The sequence below is a fragment of the Cyprinodon variegatus genome, unplaced genomic scaffold (genome assembly GCF_000732505.1).
Source record: "Cyprinodon variegatus isolate N-32 unplaced genomic scaffold, C_variegatus-1.0 Scaffold200, whole genome shotgun sequence".
NCBI lineage: Eukaryota > Metazoa > Chordata > Actinopteri > Cyprinodontiformes > Cyprinodontidae > Cyprinodon > Cyprinodon variegatus.
The window spans coordinates 606476-626801 of record NW_015150653.1 but is presented as its reverse complement, the minus strand read 5'-3'; the positions used below and the strand labels follow the sequence as shown (position 1 = coordinate 626801).

The following is a 20326-nucleotide window of genomic DNA, read 5'->3' as shown; positions in this document are numbered from 1 at the left end:
TGTCAACGAGCTTCATGAGGTAGTTACCTGAAATGTTTTTTTCTTGAAGAAGTTCCTAGCCTTGAAAATTATGGCAAAAAAGTCAATAATAATGTCTGTACAAAAACCTTTGACTTGTATTGTAAGATGCAAATCATTTGTTTTTATAGAAGGCCAACTATTGTGCAAGATCTTAATTTTAATGAAATAAAGTTTTTTAATTTATAATATTTGATTTTCTCATAGGGGAAATATGTATGTAGCAATCTAATATGTTTTGAGCATATCCAAGTTTTTATTTATTCATTAGCACTGAATCAAGTTTAATCTGGCAGTCTTAATTGCACAATGTGTTAATTTACATTCTAATTTCAAACATCACGCTATTAACGGAAACACAATAATCTGCATGCACGTGGGCATGTGGGTGCTCTAAACTCTAGAAGTATGTTTTCAGCACTTTTATGAGGTCAGTTTGTGCCAGAGGAGATAATGAGCCGTCCACTGGTACATCGTATTAATAGGATTGAGGGGAGTGAATTAGTCTCTGGAAGCTCTATTCACATGTTTGGTCTCAGTCAGGTGGTAAAGCCTCTCGGAAAGACATGAAGGACCCACAACTCCCAGGTGAGATTTTCAGTTGTTTTTTGATTTTTATTAATCTATATATTTCATTTCATATGTATTGATTAACTAACAGGTGACAGATCATGAAATAAGATGTTTAAATCATCCCGTTATTTTATGTGTCATTTAAATAAAACAAACACTTCATGCCATTTTGCGTTAGGTTAACTTCATTTAAATATTATTTTACATTTATAAATACATATGTGGTTGATTATAAACATTGTTTAGCATTTATAGCAGCCTCATTCTTTTCATACAGTGGAATTTATACTGCACTGTTCTTGTGTAGTTTTATACAGAAAAAAATCTTTGAAATTCAAGTTTTTTTATTTATATATCTAGATTAAGTAAGCAATGTCATTTTATTGTGTCTTAAATTGTCAACATGTAAAAAATGAGAAATACATCTAAACAAAAAAGAGCAACTAATATTGTTGTTTTGGTAACGTTACACTGAAAAGGGCTTGACTTTTGTTCAGAGAAATTCTATGCGCTGACACCGGCCCAAATTTGGAAGGTTTTTAAAAACCGATTGTGCTACAAAGATTTCTAAAAATAACTTCCAACTTCTAAAAGTAACCTATAAGTACAGTTTAAGAGAGGCATTAATCCCACTATACTGGGAAGTTTTCCAGGCATCAACTTAGTTTAGCCAGAAGTGACCAGGAGCAAAAGCAATATGGAAACAGTAGCAGGAAGCTCACATTAAATATTTAGTGAATGAGTCTTTTTTTAGGTTCAACAGCTGTGTTCTTTATCTTTGCTGCATGTGAACGATAGATGTGCTGACAGTGAACAAAACTCCTGACCCTGTTCTACCAGCTCCTTACATAACACAAAAGCTGTTGAATCTCGTTTCCCATAAAAAAGGAACGTTGTGCAACTTTGTCTTAAATGTGGAAACGAAAACCAAAGCTTTGGCCAAAGATTTTAAGAAATCAGCTCTCTGTCAGTACGGGTTCATTATTATGATTCAGTTCTTTGGACAGAAAAACAAAGATCATTGTAATGAATTATATCAGATTAAAGTGCTTGAATTTACTACCCTTTAAGCTGTACATGTAGTGTATAAATTCTATCCAGAAATGAAACTCTAGTAAAGTCTTTATTGAGGGTGTTATAAAAGACAGCAGACGTTTTATGTCACACAGGACAAAGTAAGATGACACAGAGGTTAATCCCATTACCAATGTTCCAGCTATGGAACAGCTTTACTGGTTGTCTCCGTACAGCTTTACCAGCAGAGTCAAACAGTCTTATAGCAAAACAGCAAATATTGGTCTCTAATAAAAGCAAGTGCTGCTTTAAAACTAATCGTTTTCCAATTTATTTGTGAATATTTTACCACATTTTCCCCCGTGTCACACTGCAGCTATAACCTTAATGATTTTTTTTATATCCTGCAGGTTAACACAAAGTAGCTCTTTATTATTCTACCTCAAAGGTTGAGAAAATTGAATAAAGCAATCAAGTGATGAAATGATACCTTTGAAATTTTAAAAGAAGTTAGGTCATAAAACTCTACCTCAAGCATTATTAAAACCAGTCCACTGTCCCAGGTGTTTTAGATGCATCTCTGCTCCAGCACACCTGCATGAAAAGACTGCACTCCCTTCCTCAGGAGCCACCATGGGCTGCAGGGGCCTTCTGATTTCTTATGTATTTAAATAAGGTAATACTGTAGAAGGCAGTGAAATACCAAAATCATTCAGGAAAGAAAGAATCTAGGCCTACTAAAAACCTACTCAGACATGGCAATCCATCTAAACTGATAGAGGACGCAAAGAAAAGTGCTCTGACCAGATGAAGCGCTAAGTTAAGCATATTCTCCTATGTGCAGATTGCTACATGTGGCGGAAAACTAGCACTGCACCTCACCATGAACACAGAGTCCCTACTCTGAAATACGGTGATGGAGGCATCATGCTGTGGAGATGCCTTGTTCCTGTAGATGCAGGGAAGCGGGTCAAATTTGATGTTAAGATTAATAGAAAATCCGGGAAAACTCTTGGTAGTGCCAGGCAAACTTATTTTATCTGACTTTATTTGACTTAAAACCGGTGAGGAATCTGCAGTAAAGGTAAAATTTTATGATCAAAATGCCTTGTTTTAATCTATCTTAGTATTAGCTAGCTTTCGCAACAAAAATCTGTCAAAATTTTCAGCTGGTTTGTTCATAACAATAGTCTTGCACCTGCTATTGAAGCAAAAGGTTATTCTTGCAAGGAATCACACTTTTAGACTTAGTAAACTTTTAGGTTTATAGAAAATGGCAATAACAGTAATTTAAGTCTCTGTGCTTTCTTCTCATCCCCCACTCCTTTTCGTTTGTTTTTCAAGTAATCAAAACACGGTTATGGCCAAAGCCAAAAACAAGCAAAAAAGATGACTCAACGAAGGAGGAAAGGTCAGCATTTCCTCTGCCCTCTGCTGCCACCAGGGCCATTCCACAGGTCACTGAGGCGGAAAGGGTCAGGCAGACTCCTATCGAAAGGGTCATCTACGACATGGCCCACAATGAGAGGATAGTAAGCGACCTGATGCTCGGTCGACGGATTGGATTTTACGAGCTACGCGGAGAGGTTGGCCAAGGAAACTTTTCTACAGTGAAGCTAGGCATCCACGCATTAACTAAAGGTAAAATAAAAAATGTATTTAGCTGACTTAATCATTTTTTTTTCAGTAAGTATTCCTTAAAGAGAGTTTTTCCTTGTTCACATTGAATCTTTTTTTTTCTTTTATACTATTGGGAAACCAATACCTCAGCATTTTCAAAGTTATTCTTTGGCAATTTGATGAAAACATGAAGTCCATAATATTGTTTTTATCAGTGTTTCTTATTTTTGGATTAAATGCATTTAAATGAAAACTGCTTTTGTCATATCTCCTGTTTTGTCATATCAGAAATGACCGTCGGAGGATTTACTGTTTTCATATGGATGAAGCTAAAATTCGCTTATATTTATTATAAACTCTCTTTGTTCTCATTGGAACATTTCACTACATCATATTGTTGAATTTATCACTGAAAGTCTCGTCTTTCCATCTCTTGTTGCAGAAAGAGTTGCCGTAAAAATTGTTGACAAGTTGCGTCAGGATAAGAGGAGCCAACCTTTAGCCTCCTCTGAGATCAGCTGCATGGAGAAACTGAGCCACCCCAATATAGTCCGCCTTTACGAGGTGATCGAGACCACCAGAAGGCTGTATCTGGTTATGGAGTATGGCAGTGGTGGGGATCTTTTCTCCAGAATCACCACCAGGGGGAAGCTTAACGACCTGGAAGCAAAGCTGGTTTTTGCTCAGATAATCTCTGCTGTTAAACACATGGTGAGCCTTTACTGTCACTATTAATAATTTACTACCCAACAGGACACTGTGCCAAATGGGCCAAGGGTTGCTGGGGCTCTCTCTTATTCATTAACTGAATTATGTGAAAATAGTTTGAATTATTCTAAAGACTTAATATTTGTAGTATTTTTTTTTATCATTTTCCCTCAGGTAACAGAATACAGTTATTGTTTTAATCACAAGAAAGAAATATATGGGGGCAGGAGTAGCTTAAAATGCCAAAGAAATTTGCGAGCTGCAGTCATACTATATTATTACAAGCAGTCTGCCAAGATTAATACTTTAGTCAAATGTAATCCAATAGTTTTGCTTAAACACTCCATAAATATTCTTCAGCAAAACCATAAAAAAGGATTAAGGAATTTTGAAGAATCGTTTAAACTTGCTCTGAGAGACCTGGATTTAATTGGAGCAGTTTTGATTTATTTAGCCTGGAACTCCATGTCGAAGTCAAAGTGACATGATTGCCTACAGGAAAATATAGCAAGATGAAACAAACACCACATTTTCTGGCATAGAAGTGACATGCAAAAATAATTTTTTGCTTTGTGAATGATGTTTGGCCCACTTAAACATTTGTATTCTACCAGCAGCAGACAACATTTATCATAATGTTGCTGCAACCAGAGTTTAACAACATGGGCAAATTTAGTTGTTCTTATTTGCAACGATACCTGATCCTCAGAGTTAGTACATGTTACGGCATGACTGGACCCCTTAGCTTCTACTGTCTACTGGTTGGAACTTTCCCCATAAGAAATAAAATTTAATATGTTTGAAATAAATATATCTCTTAGTTTGTGATTCAGTAGCAAAATTAAGTGCTTTTATTTACTTTACTTTTAATACCGTAATTTCTACTATGAGTTCAGGGATGTTTATTGCTTACCAATATGCACCACTGTCTGGGACAAAATCCACTGTATTCAACAACTGTATTTATTGTTATCATACCAGTAATCGCCTGTAATCCAAGTAAATAACACTTTAAATTCTGAAAAGAGGAACCGCTAAACATCCAAGACTGATGTCAAATAAAAACAGCTTCCCTTGAGGTTTTGTCCGTCATTGCAGAGTTTTCCTTATCCACTGGCCTTAGAAATGGGAGGCAAAAATCTGGTGTACAAAACTATTTAGGACACCGTTTGGTTGACTGAGAGGTGACACAGCAAGAGCCATGTCAGGATTAAGGGACGGCTTATTAGGTTATCTAAGGTTTCTGGGATTAGAACCTGCCAGGCCTCAATACAAATTAAGACAGATCTCTGAATTATGTATTATAAAAAAGACGCTGAAAAACAATAAATTTCACCATTTATATGTTTCTTATTTTTTTACCTAAGTAGTTAAATATTTAAGGATGATTGCTAATGTTATAAAGCAAATTGAGGTATTTATTGGCAATAAATACATGCAGTAGTGTTAAAATTGTTATAAAAAAAAAAAAAAAAGATTTTTTTTTTTCATTCTATTATTATTCCTTTCAGTAAAGTATGCAATGGATACTCTTGATTTTTAATATATTTTACACTGATAAGAATGAGATAAGATTTTACAAAACTATGAGATACACTATAATTTCAAATAAGTTTTAATCTAAAAATTAAGCAGGATAATCAACATCACTAAACAGATTTAAGTTTGTTATTAGACAGTTGAATGGTCAATTTTACAAAACATTGTCAACGTTGACTCGTGTGTGTTTGGTTCTGACCCTGTTTGGAGAGTTTAGTTCTGATTATATAAGACAGACTATGAACAAAGCAAGAAAAAAAAAAAAGCTCTAAGTGACCTGCTGGCAGACTCAATTCATTGGCTTCATACTTGAAAACATTCCTCTGTTAGGAACAAGTTTAGTACTAATTGGTACAAAACAGCAGCTTGCTTCTCTAGTAGACCCTAAATACAGTAAATAAACATCAATTGTAAGAGGAATGTGTAAGGAAGTCTAGATTTAGTTCAATTCTAGAAATTTGCCACTACATGTCTCAGAAGAGTCTAAACTGTGTAATTAAAAAAAACAAGCAAAAAAGCAAAACAAAACCTGCATCCTAATTTTATGAACCAAGAGCACATTCAATGGATTTTAACAAGGTAAATATGGACAATTATAAGTGACTTTAGGCAAACTGACCCAAAACAGCCAAGAAAAAAAATATTAAAAAATAAAATAAAATAAATAAAAAATTAATTTGTTAGCACATTTATCAGAGGCTGCTGAAAGGGACAAAAACCTCTCATTTTACCAAAATAAAAATGTAAAAATTAGCTTAGATCATGCTCTGAATCATAAATGCCGGTGTTGTCGTTGAGTGTAAGATAAAACGTTTCACATTTTAATTGGGTTAGACACTGAAAAGCGGTTTTATTTTTCGGTGTTTTTCAGTTTTTATTTCAAACACTGTAGAATGCTGTCACCAAAGAAGATTATTGTGTGATGTGGGAGATATGGAATTGAAGTGTAGATAAAAATATTTCGCTGCAGGCTTTTACAGTTGACGATACGTTTGTTAGAAAGCCACAACTTTCCATCCTACAATTCCAATTTTAAGCCACTTTTCTTTATCGTGTGCTTCTGTTTAAAAAGTTGGATACCGTGCCCATTAATGCAATTGTAGTTGAACTGTTTTAGTTGTTTTCTCAAAGTAGCGTAGCAAAGTGAAAAACTTTAAATTATTTTACAGTACTATTCAATTCACTTTAATTCAATTTAATCATATTTCACCAATTCACAACATATGTCATCTCAAGGCACTTTACAGAGACAATTCAACCAGATAATACAGTCAAACTGATTGAAACAGTCTGTTGTGAGATATGTTGTTGTTAAATGTTTGCTTTCTAGGCTCACACATACCCATCTGGTTTGAAGCATTCTGTCTTTTATTAAACGAGATGAGTGAGATTTACTTCTTTGTACTGAAAAATGTTTTTTTTTCTTCCTCTTAGCATGACAACAGCATTGTGCACAGAGACCTTAAAGCTGAGAACATCTTCTACACCACCAGTTATTGCATCAGGGTTGGGGATTTTGGTTTCAGCACAGGATGTGGCCCTAATGAGCTTCTCACCAGTTTCTGTGGCTCTCCACCTTATGCTGCACCTGAACTTTTCAGGCAAAAAGGTTACATCGGACGCTATTCTGACATTTGGGCTTTAGGTATTCTCTTGTACTTCATGGTGACGGCGACTTTACCTTTTTACGGAGAAAACCTTGGGAGGCTGAAGCGATGCATCCTGCAGGGGTCTTACAGCATCCCTTCGTTTGTGCCCGATCCCTGTCAGCTCGTCATTAAGGGTATGCTGCGGATTGTGCCTGCTGACCGCTCCTCCATCACCCAGATTACAAACAGCACATGGCTCAAGGGGATAGAGTATCCTCGCCCATATGAGTTATTACCAATGTCTCCTGCCCACTTTACCCAAGCCAATCAGACTCTGAGTATAGAGGAGCAAGAGGTGAAGAATTTCCTGTCCGCTTTAGGTGTTTCAAAGATTCATCTGGAGAACAACCCATGTTTAGACTGTAGGAGCCCGCTGACAGGGACCTACAGGATCCTCCTCCATCGGGCTCAGAAGAGGAGACTAGTGGAGGCTGTTGGATATTCAGCGCATCATCCTGATGAGTATGGTAGTCCTAACAAGTGGTCAGAAACATCTTTTGGCAAACATGTTCCCTCTGCTGTCTGTGTGATATTTTAATAAACTCATATCAGTGGACCGACTAATTGACTCTCATTCTGGCCTTGTCCACACTGAGGTGAATAATTGCAAATCAAAGTTTGTTTACTGAGAATTGTATAAAAGATTTCAAATAGCCACCTGGAGAGGCTGGTATTATAACACTTTTGATAGGAAACACAGTATTGAGTCAAAAAATCGAACACAATATTTCTGCTGCCTCACTCCGTTCAGATTTTGCTTCAGTGTCGTATCAGACGCAAATCAAAATGGACCATGGAGGATGAGGTCATCTAAGCAATAAGCTGTAGCTCTCTGTTCTGATTACAGCAGGCTTTCTGACGCAGACCCTTATCTCTAAATGCCTATCAGCACCTTGCAATCCCTCTTAGTCAGAGTATAACCCCCCGCAGTAATGCCTGGCTACTGGTAATCCTGATGAGGGTGATGCAAATAATTTTTTCCTAATGAAATAAGGACTGGGGGTATGTATATATAAGCTAAGATTGCATATCCATTTTAGTTGAAATTCAAAAGAGCACTCTACAAGAGCTGATTCTAAAGCTTAGAAAATGTGCATGTTTAATCTAAATGGCTGTAAATGCAGAGCCTTTCACATACTGTCGGACACATCTGGGACACATACAATACGAGTGTCTGATAAACACTCTTCTGTTTGCTTTTTTGATCTAAGCCAATATGGGGATGAAAGCTTTTAGAAAACTGCATTAAATTCAGTGCCATTTGGGTCCACATGATTATAATAATGAGAAAAGTAAGATCTATTCGTCACAACAGTTTCTTTATCTTTTGCAAGCTGTTTGCATTAGTGTCGAATGATTCGGTTTTTGCTTAGAGGCCTGAAGGAGAAATAAAGCCTCATGTTTTTGCACGTGTTTCAGAAACAGATTTTGAATTTACTTCATGTACTTACGGTAAAAAAAAACTCTGCATTTAAACATGCAAAGCATCTGTAAAATCTTTATTTTGTTTCTGTCAGATTCAATCTCTAAACCTCTAAAACTAATGTTCTCCCATAGCATTTCTTCACTTCACTTGCACATTTTCAGATTGGCCTTCAGGGGTCTAACCCAAGCATGACACTTTTCTATGATTGTCGGCTCACAGTTTACTGCCAGTCCTAACAGTCTGCAGGCACCTGTTCTGTCAAAATGCCAGTTATAGTGACTTAGGGTTTCGCAATGCCTCCAGCTTTCTGCCTGTTAACACATGAATTATGTAAACATCTCAATGGTTGGAGCCAATACTGAGATGGTATCAAAGTCCATTTAAGTGCCAAGATGTTTTTGAATAGCTGTTTATTTAGGAAAACCTGTTCTTGCTCAATGTGTTTCCACTTGAGAAAAAGAAATCTTCAGTAGTGTCTGCTAAGCCAGTCTTAGCCAGGATGTTTTTATATGGTGTGATATCAGTGAAAAGCCAACTTAAAGATATAGATAAGCTTTAATGGAAAAAAAAATTGCTGGATTGTCTGTGCGTGTTTATCTGTCTGTCTGTCTGTCCGTCTATGTATGTATGTATCTATATATATTTATATGTTTGTATATAATCTAAATTAAAATAGACATCTTTAATGCTCTCGACTCATCTATAACTGAAAATCAGAAGCTGAAAGCTAAAGCTCATCTTTATGCCTCCGCTTGTATATTTGACATATTTCCAAAACTCTTTGCCCTGTTTGTCCTTTCGCTTTTAGGATTATCAAGTCAAGCTAGAATGTGAACTGAGAGGGAAAGCTTGTTTTTGGGAGTAATTGCTTTTTGGCAGAAGAAGATCAGCCTTACATTTCTCATGACTGATTAATATGCTTGGAAAACAGGGCCGATGTGATTGTGAAATAACGTTCACTTTGCTCTATAAAGACAAGTTGCTTGGAATAAGAATCCATGAGGAAAGAAGACTGTGTAGGAAACAAACAGATAGCTCAACTTGCCAAATCCTCTAAGATTAGGTCATTCATGTCTTGACAACCAAATTATTTAAAATGATCTGTTCAATATTAGGGAGTTTGAAAAATAAAAAAATGCTACACTTAGCTAAACATTATAAAACCACAAAGCTGTCAAGTCTGACAACTAGGAAGCATTCCTCTTACAAATGCTTTTTCTTTTCACTTGACAAGTTCTTTAATAAGCTACAGTGACAAACTCTACGTGAGTAAAGTAACACGTGCAATGTCTGAGACCAAAGCTGCTTCTCATTGAGCTGGTATCATTACCTGGATTTTGATGTTTTGCACTGATGTACTGAGCCACAAAGTCAGTTCTGCTAACTTATTTTAAATTATAATAAACTCTGGGAAGGTCTTTCGTTTATGGTCTCACCCTTCTCCTTTTTATCAAAAGCTGTTTTGACTTGCATTTGCTTGCTTGTCTTTTCATCATTACCTTATCACAAAAATATGTAGCCCCATATGAACCCGATGTTTTATTGGGAGAAGAGGTAGTATAAAATGATAGTCAGAGTTAACATCTTATCTGCTGTATGTTCTCCCTGACAGATCCAAGTAAATTAAAACCCTCTAAACTTTTTTGTTGTTTGCTGCACATTATGTTTGCACTGCCTTTCACGCCATTTACAGATTTAGCTTTAAACACTTAATGAAGAAACCAGAATCTTGGGTGAGTAAAAGTGTTAGCCACTAAATCTCTTGATCCTATATAGCAAGGGGTTTACTACATGGCTAGATATGGTTATTCTAAAGAAAAAATACAAAATATACATAATACCTGTGTGCATATTAAACATAAACACTTAATTTTGAGTTACGTGTTTGGACTTAAAGGGATAGTTCGGTATTTTTGACATGAATCTGTATGGCATCCCCATCACCAGTGGCATGCAATCACACTGACTTACCCCTGGCAGCGTCCTGTGAGCAGAGTTATCGTCCAGTTTTGGTCAAGCCGAAAGTAGTCCGGCAGGTTTTTAGGAACAGCGAAATAAAACTTTTCTCTTCCCAAAACATTATGTGTTCAAAAGAGTGATATTTTTGCATCCCAAAAACATTGTAGTGGAAAAAGTCACACGTCGTTATCAATTGGTCCTATTTTCTCTCTGTTCGTATCAGTGCGCGCCGTCATTCAGACAGCGAGCTCAACAACAGCCATGTCTCCCTCCGCCCAGCTGAACACATAATGTTTTGGGAAGAGAAAAGTTTTATTTCGCTGTTCCTAAAAACCTGCCGGACTACTTTCGGCTTGACCAAAACTGGACGATAACTCTGCTCACAGGACGCTGCCAGGGGTAAGTCAGTGTGATTGCATGCCACTGGTGATGGGGATGCCATACAGATTCATGTCAAAAATACCGAACTATCCCTTTAAATAAAACTAACCAAACTACACTAAACTAAGTAATGTGATTTAAAATAAATCAGGCAAAAATAAGAAAGTTAGATTAAGCTCTGCTAAACTAAACTAAAAATACTCAAGGTGATTAAAAGTAAAGAATTGTATGTTAATCCATAATAAATTGACAAAAACATGCAGATGGCTGAGGACAGAAAATGGCTTAAACTCATCGAGACTTAAAAGCGTCAAAAAATGCAAAACCGAGTTTACATCGTCATAGATGAATAACGATAGATTAGTGGTTGAAATGTTCGTACAGAGAAGTTCAAACCCCAACGACAACTCCTTTCTATACAAAGAACAGTAAATATGCCATTTTCATCCCAACCAATGTTACACACACTATTCAGAGACCTTAAGGTCCAGCATCAAATACCCTATATAATCATTCTATTACACTTTTAAGGTAGACTAACCACAGATAAAGTTAATCTGAAATAAATGGAGACTTATTTAACTAAGATGAACGTAACTTAGTAAATACAAACTAACCTAAAATAAACATACAAAGTAGTTGCATCTTCTGCAGGTAAAAAAAAAATGTTAGTGAGGAATTAGCCGAATAGATTCAAGTAGACAAAACAAACACACAGTGTTCAGCATTTTTGTAGAATCAGGATACCATGACAATGACCAAGGTTAAAAAGCTGATGTCAGATAAGTGTTTTAACACAAAAGAGATGTCAGTTAAAAAACTTTGCACCGAAATGAAATTGTGATGTGGGATTCACTTTTGATGTGCAATGTGGGCAAAGCTTCAAAGGCGCACACTGTCCATTTACTTTTGCCTTTTTTTTTTATTTAATTAAATGGTAATTCATGCACCACACCTGAAACAACTTTGCTGTTTAGACTTTGCAAATCTGCCCGTAGACCAAGACAGGAATGACGTCTGAAGGCATTTCACAACATGTTTGTAAGGATGTGCTAAATGAGTGAAATCTTATTTAGGGATGAAGTGTACTGAAGGTTTTGCAGTTTCCTCCAAGGTCAGCATTAAAAAGATTTAAAAAATTAAAAAAATAAAAGAAAATTCAAGAAACCAACATTGTGTCTCAGAGCTCCTGATGAGCCAAAGGCTTATCTGAAATGTTTGTTCTATTGTGAGGTTTGTAATTGTGAAAGGCTGATTTAACCCAATGAAACAAAACAAGCTCTATATAAAAGTTGTTTTCTAACAGTGAATATAGCAGTTGATTCAAATGCAAACTTTTTTGTCTTAAAGCTCAAAAGAAAAGTCCATTTTCTTTAAAAATACATAATTTTCTATTGGAATAAGAAGCTATCCAAAATTTTAAAGCTCATGAAATCTGTTTTTGTGACACTTGAGTTTTTTTAAGCTATGCTAGATGGAATTTATACAGTTTACTTAGATCAAGCAGCAGGAGAAATGTCTCCATCCTTAAGGGAACAGCTAATCCCTCAGAATATTACAAAAGATCTGACTCAACAAGTGAAAGAAGGTCTGATTTTTACCAGACAAAGGGCGAATTAACAAAGATTGTCAATATGAATCATAATAATATTTGAGCTGTGGCAAAGGATCAAGTCTTGAAATTGGAATGTAGGTTTTTAAATTAATAAAACATGATATGCTTCAAAACACACCAGTGCAGAATACCTTTTAAAATATAAAACATATGATATTAGTACTAAATGACCGCTAAAAATTTTATTGTGCAAATTGTTGTGCTTTATAGTCAGCTGATCTTGGCAGGGTTCTCTTAATTCAGATATAAAAAGGTGAAGGTGTTATGATTTAGGGGTGCTTTACTGCAGCAGCACCTGAGAAGCTCACATTATAGAGTCCTCCATTAATTACACCATGTATCCGAGGGTTGTCAATGAAAATGTGGAAAATATACAAAAAAAGCAGCAGGAGTATCGGACCCTAAATATACAAATGATTCAAAACATGTCTGCCAAGGATTGCCTAAAAATTAAGAAATGCAAAGCACTTGATTGGTTCAAAGTATGGATCTTAAAATCGCAGGGAAGCAAAGCGGCAGTTCCAACGGTTGCAGTTCTGAATTCTCCCAAGTGGTGCCTGACTTTACACGAGTATATTAAGTGAATGTGATTGGTTGATTATCAAGAGGCCGGGATTGTTGTGGCGGAAAGTTTGCAAGCGAGTTTGGTTGTGGCTGGTGTCTCAGAAGCATCTTGCTAACCAGTTAGCAACTTAGTGCTAGTAGGTTCCCAATGGGAAATTACATTGGGACCAAGTAGAACTAAATTGGTGACTTACAAAAAAAAACACTGATAAGGAACGCTATGGACAGTGGAAACATGCAAGAGAAGGAGAGTTTTGTGTCTGAGGTCATAGATGAGTCTCCGACATTTTTTATTCAGAGGAAGAAAGCGTGGACGAGTTGTTGTGGAAGAGGACGCCAGGGCGGCAGAAGCTTTGTTTGGTGTACTAGAAGGCTTACAGCCGTACGTTTGAGAAGCTCCCTCACAACGCTGCCTGTTCTGTTAGCTCTACGCCTGCCCAAGACATAGACGTCCATCCCCGTGAACACTGGGACGTAACTCAATGGTAAAGTAAATTGATTCTTATTTCTTTTTTCAACCATTGCATATTTTAGCAGCGACATATGAATCAAGATGCTATGACCGAAAAAATTTGATTGACAGATGACCGTTGATATATGATTGGCCAAATTTAGGTGTACAAGCTGACGTATAACTAATTGGCCTGCATAAGATAACAAAAAAAAAAAAAACACACACAGATTTTAGGACAGTGTTTTTTTAAAAATAGAACTTTTCTAACTTTTGCGACAATATGGTCTGATAAAGAGTACATTTATACACATTTTTAAGCCAGAATGATTTGACATTTAAATATAACGTCCCTATGACTTTAATCTCATTGAGATACTTTGTAGATGAAGACAGACATCTCACTACTGAGGACCGATAGATTGCTTTATGTGTCATTGCAGCCTGCTTCTGTTGGGTGGTGTTTGAGCTGGCTGCTTATCCCTTTCTGCCTGGTTCCACTCAGAGTGGAGCAGATGCACCTGTCTCTTCAAATCGCCCTCATTCCTCCCAGCTGTTACTCTGCCTGTTAATACTCGCCTCTCAGTCATTCTTCTCCAGATTATCTTCTTGCCTGAATGAGGTTCTTTCCGGTTCCGATCTAGACTGTCTCTGTCTGTCTCCACTATTCTCAGTCATCCTCTGCCTTCTCATGCCCGCCATCAGTCTGTTCAACATCCACCTCTCCACCCTGCTTACAGCATGTTCAACTTTCCACAAGCATGCAAAAAGCTTTTTAACTGCAATTGCCCGTCTTGCGAAATATCGCATTCTCTTAAGCCTTTTGTAATAATAAGACCAAAAAAACACCAGTTCGTTGAAATTCTTTCCCCCATGGGTGAAACTTTTTTATTAGTTGAAATGCACATTTCTCTTGCTATTTTTAATGATTTGTTAATATACATGTCTCGTTTATTTTTACCTTCGGTCAAATTATAGAATTTCCTGGTGATATATAAACAGTAATTAAAGCAGTTGTTGGACCATTTAATAAACTTTCTTTTGGATGTCCCAGTGTCTTTCTGAGTCGAAGAATATGTTAAAAAATCAAATCAAAACAAAAAGAATCCTCTTTTCTTATGTGCAGTCTACACATCATTTCACGGCTACACATTCATTAGAGTTTTTTCTTCCAACTGGTTAAGTAGGTCTTCTTATTTACTCTCTCCCAAGCAACTCCAGAGATACTGAGTTCTGTGACCCTGACCTATCATCCTCCCACATTCAGTTACCATAAATATATTTGTTTGTATAAATACTATGTAAGTCCTTTTAATGTTGGAGGGGAAAATTCCTTTTTTTTGTCCTTCATGCGTCTTTGAACCAATCGTTTGGCTCCAAGTCGAAGTTAACAGGCCAGAGGAGATCAGTAAAACTAGGCACTCAAGGCTGAGAGCTGTGGCCGACCAAGCTGCTCTTTTTTACAGAAAATAAACAGCTTGTATAACCAGTGAGGCTCTGTTTCTGTTTCTATTCTTCAGGATATAAGAAGCTTATTGTTTAAAACTAGTTCTGAAATGCTGATCTCCCCCTTTTCTCCTTAAATAACCATTTTGAATTAAAAGACAAAATTAGCAAATAAATCTTTTGGCGCCTGAGATAAATCAACTTTTAATAAAATTTCAAATGATATAATCTTTAATAACATTATAATTATTTAATTCATTTTTCATAAAGTTTCATCATTACAATTGCACTAGTTTCTAGAACCGAAGAAATGGACCAGCCAGTTTGTTGCTGTGTCTTCCTTGTTTTTGTGTTTATTTTAACCAGGTTAAATACATTATGATTTTTACCTGATTATTAAAAAAAATTATATCAGATTATGTTCTATCAGGTCTTTGTGTTTTTTTCTTATAATTATTCTGTGAACTTTGGTTTTCCTTGTAAAAAGGGTCACAACATCATCTCAATAATTATCATTGTAAGGCTAACAATTACTCCTTTTAATTTCTCATAAAGATTCTTCACTTGTAAGGAGATAATTAATCCTTATGACAACATTTTGTACAATTTGAATATGGTAATGGCGATAATGGTTTATTCCTACAGACGCCATTAACATATTTGTTGTGTAAAAGGCAAAATATATATATATAAAATTTAAAGACACTACAGATGTTTAAAGAAATGTTCTCACATCAAATAAATCAATATATATCAAAAATGATAATACATTCAATCACTGCAGTAATTTGGTTGTGTTACATCATAAGTAATACATAGAATAATAATTAATTAACATGTCAGCTGAATGTTTTACCATCAGATGCTCCAATTATGATTAAGAACCACTTATTATTTTTTATTAGTAACTACTATGGCTATCACCCCATGAACTATATTAGAAAGATTTTCAATCAGAGAGCTTTGCTTCCTGCAGTAACCTGAGGTTTTAATAACAAATATGGCAAGCATAGATGTAATTCTTTAATTAACTGTACTGAACGGTCTCAGAATGTTATAAAAAACAAAAAAAAACAAAAAAAAAAAAAACATGAAAAGTGACTTTGTGTATAGACCCAGTTTTATTGGATCGTGCTTATGCCAAGTAACACAAAACAAGAGCTCATTCCAGGAAAGCTCAGTTTACTTTCTCTCACTTGAATCAACAATTGCCTCAGAATCAGCTTAGGTCTTTCTTGATTTGAACCACTTGATGTGTGTTTTTCTAATTGTGTATTTTCTAATTAAATCAAAAACTACTATAACAACCCAGAGTTTTTGGATTTTGTCATTTTTATTGGATGTAGGAAAAATAAATGTACATTTAGAGTGCAGATACAAAATTAGGTATGTCTATTGTATACATGAATATATAAAAAAGAAAAATCAGCTTATTACTAAGGTGTTTCTTTTTTTTTGGTCACAGACACTTACATTTTAAAGCTGCCAAAGAGTGGCTCAATCTTAGCAGGCTATACAACTGAAAAGTCTCATAGCAATGGCTCATAAAAGATGTTGATACTTGCTATAGTTTTCAGGATACAGTATGTTTGTGGTATAAAAGACTGCTTACATGATTTACATTCTCTCTCAGTAAAAGGAGATACAATAACAACTGAAACACAATCCATGTGAGTAAAGATGATGAACGAAGCCTGACAGGAAGGTGAGACGACCCCTTTTCTCTATCCTCTTCCGTCTCACTTTTAAGTAGCCTGCAAAGACACATGTTTTAAAATGATGAATGGCTGAAAACGTCAGTGAGGCTTTTTTAGTATTTAACTTCAACACATGTTGTTTTTCTTACCCTTCTGCTGTTTTTTCTATCCAGAAAGCCTGTTTGGTCCTTCACCCAGCTGTCCTTTGGATTGGCACAGATAGTGCGCTTCTTTTTTGTCAAAAACCTACGTATATTAAAAACATTTTACACAAATTTTACTTGCATGCATTTTACTGCTTGGATCTACAGCTGAACTAATACATATGCTCATTATACATTTTATTGCTTTTTTAACCAAAGGCTGCCAATTCCATCCATGCAACTACACAAAAGGCTGCTGAGGCAATAAAGATCAGGACATAACTTTGATACTCACACAACTGCTCTGATGTTGCAATCGCCATCTGTTTCCTGTATCCTGTAGCTCTCAATGTTCTTTTTCATCCGTTTTCCAATCCCGGTAACATAGCCAAGGCAGCAGTTATCATAAGAGCCTGAAAGAGAGGAGAAATCAAGAAAGATACAAAAAGTTAAGACATTTGTTTAAGATATGGTCACTCTTTAGCAGTTACCTTCAGAAGCATTTCTGAATGTATTTAAGGTTTTACCAATTTTCTTCATCAGTTGGTAAATTAGTCTTTTGAAAATCTCTATAAACGTCTTTCCTGTTTTGCCACGGGCAGAGCCAATTAAAACATTGGGACGCCGAGCCAACATAATCCAAGAATGTCCCTCCACACAGATCCCTCATGCACTTACAAAATGTGTTTGATTAAGAAACAATATAAGTAAGTATTGTAAAAGTGTTAATTCTGATTAGTTTATATAAATATTTAGAAAACAAAATCATCAATATTTATAATTTTCCCATGTTCTGTGTGTGCAGAAAAGCTTTTCAATCCATTAATTGACCAAGGGAGGAAAAAAGGGAAAAGAGAAATCTGTGTTACAACAAATAGAACCACTAATTATACCCTAGCAGCAATTTTAGCAGCATTACTTGATTTTTTACATTTTAAAATAACTGCTTAATCAAACAAATATATTTTTCATGTCTGTGAAGCTCACTGCTCTGTTTTGACAATGTCAGATAAAAAGCAACAAGCCATGCATAGCATGCCTGAATACGTCTGCATCCAGTTTAAATAAATTTAGTGCCCTAATGTTTTATCTGAAATGCAAGAAAACATTAAACAAGAGGTTTCTTGCATATCTGTCGATAAGAAAGTTATTGTGGAAAGCAAATACATCAGTCATTCAATCCAAACAGTTTTTCCTTCGGCATTTAACCTATCTGTCATCACTAACAAATGATCTATACTTGACGAGTCCCGACAGATACATACTTTGTGTGCAGCGGTTAAAGCCTTTGAAAAATTTGATGACCTATTTTAGAAAGGCAAGTGTTTTTTTCTTCTTGTGATTTGCAAAATCAGCTCATTAAGATTCAACATTTGAATAAACCAAGATTTCCAATTTCTTTGTGCCTCTTTATGACAAAACAAGACATTTACTGTTTACATTTTGGTAAAATGTATGTTCTATGCTGATTCCCCAAAAAATGTTTACATAATTTGGAGGCAGTTAGCCTTAAATAACTCTATATCACTCACTCACCTTGTGCCACACTTAGGTACATGCAGGTGAAAAACAGAAGGATGACAAGAACGTGGAGTTTCATGGTTGCTGCGGTTCTCACTGTTTCTGCTTGTTTGCTGGACAAACATAAAGAACATTAACAAATCAGAAAGTAGAGCAAAATTTAAAAAAAATGCAAACAAAGTCTCTCACTCCCTCCCTCGATTATTTAATATCAAAACAAATAACTACTTTCAAAAGCTCCCCACTGCTGTCCGCCTCTGCATGAAACATGTTCTGACCTCTGATGAGCATATCTAATTTGTCTGGTATCCAGCTGTGTCCAGCTGCTCTATCTCCAGAACACAGAATGTTGCTTACGGGAATCAAGCAAGATCATAAAAATTTACAGCTAGAAATCCCTCTCATCATTTATCTATTGCACATAATTTATCTCATTATTATATAAAAAAAAATCTTTGCAGAACCAAGAGAATCTGAGAATAAAAAAACTCACATGCTCACATTCAGGATCCCCCACGATGTCTTCACAGGAAAAACGTTTGCTCTGATCCAGTTTGCGTGGAGTCTGTATTCTTATAGCCTGCCTTCCCCCTTCCTAAGTCTTTACCACACCTCCTTCACAGATGCCATCCATAGATCTGCAGCCTGATATTTGCTCATGTGTGCTTCCACAAAATGAGTCATGTTATGACAATGAGGCGTGTTATTACACAAAGATAAAGATCAACACCACCCTGACACCTCTTATACAACAATAGGAATTTCTGTAGTCTTGAATTGGATATCAGTGTTGTGGAATTGGGCAGTGCTTTAAAGACAATGCTGTGACTTAGTAATTCCAAACTCTAGAATCAATATATTATTTAAATTGAAGAAAAGTGTAAACCACAAAAACATTATCGACTAATCCAGGAGGTTTCCAAAAAATATTTCAAGAACCAAAGACCTCACTTTTTTCAGTTGTAGACAAAAGTTAGCTAGAATGGCACCTACAGGATAATTACTGAGGGAAACTCTGAGCTGACAAAAAAGACACAAGGGACAATCTCATATTTGCAAAAAAAAAAGAGACAACAAGCGAACATAAACCTCCTTTAAATATTTCTTGCAATAACTTATGGCAACGAAATAATAGAGCACACTCTCTTGCAGAAAAGCAGCAATTATAAAATGTTATGGTCATGAAGAAATGGATGTCTTTGGTGCTCAGACCCCGGCAGGAGACATCAGTGTTGAATTCAGCTGATCTGTGTAAGCAGGAAGATGTAGGTCAGAAATATTGTTCCCTACAAAGAGGGTGCTGAGGTGGAGGTTGGGGCTAACAAGGAGACAGTAGTAGAATGTTGGACATGGGGGAAGACAAAAGTTAGTAATCTCACCACGAAGGTCGGGAGAGACCTGTGGAGGCATGGAGGGAGCTAAATCATCCCTGTGAAAGGCTGTATGCAAAAAGCAGGGGAAGACAACAGTGATTGCCTATGAAAGGTGAGATGAGGACAAAACCGAAATACCCTGCAAGAGGCGTGAGAAGAGGATAAACATAGACTGCCTATTAGGGATGGGAATCGAAAACCGGTTCCTGTTCAGAACCGGTTCCGTATTTTCCGATTCCATGGCATCGTTTGGCAGCTCGCTGAACGATTCATTTTTCGATTCCCGCAGCCTAGAGCGTCGGCTCTGGGGAGCACGTATTACGTCACGTTTTTTACGTAAGTTACGCAATTTACGTAAGTTACGCAAGTTACGCAAGTTGGAAGAACTATTCGACGAGGAAGACAACGAGCTGCGGTCACTTTGTGAATCAAAGCCCCGTCTTTCTTTAGCCCAGAGGGTAGATCAGGAAATCCAGCTCTGTAAAAGATTGCCCTCCAATTCCCCTGCAGGGATAGCGCCACACTGTGGTGGTGGAACAAGCAAGATACGCGGCCCTTGCTATCTGGACTGGCTGAAAACTACCTCTGTGTGCAGGCTTCCTCCACCCCATCTGAGAGGGTGTTCTCCA

General features: G+C 36.3%; 2 protein-coding genes across 2 annotated transcripts; one reads left to right on the top strand and one right to left on the bottom strand.

Annotated features, from left to right (window-relative positions):
- The first annotated feature begins 493 nt into the window (after nucleotides 1-493).
- LOC107087946 (serine/threonine-protein kinase NIM1-like) lies at nucleotides 494-7659 on the top strand. Its single transcript, XM_015379805.1, has 4 exons — nucleotides 494-606; nucleotides 2950-3246; nucleotides 3668-3936; nucleotides 6907-7659. Exons 1-4 carry the CDS (start codon nucleotides 585-587, stop codon nucleotides 7657-7659), a joined length of 1341 nt encoding a protein of 446 aa, XP_015235291.1. The 5' UTR covers nucleotides 494-584.
- A 9027-nt stretch (nucleotides 7660-16686) lies between these two features.
- On the bottom strand, nucleotides 16687-18888 carry LOC107087944 (C-C motif chemokine 25-like). The gene is made up of 5 exons (XM_015379803.1): nucleotides 18818-18888; nucleotides 18340-18437; nucleotides 17099-17216; nucleotides 16810-16906; nucleotides 16687-16717 (listed from the first exon to the last, which is right to left on the bottom strand). Exons 2-5 carry the CDS (start codon nucleotides 18401-18403, stop codon nucleotides 16709-16711), a joined length of 288 nt encoding a protein of 95 aa, XP_015235289.1. The 5' UTR covers nucleotides 18404-18437; nucleotides 18818-18888; the 3' UTR covers nucleotides 16687-16708.
- Between the last annotated feature and the right edge of the window lie 1438 nt (nucleotides 18889-20326).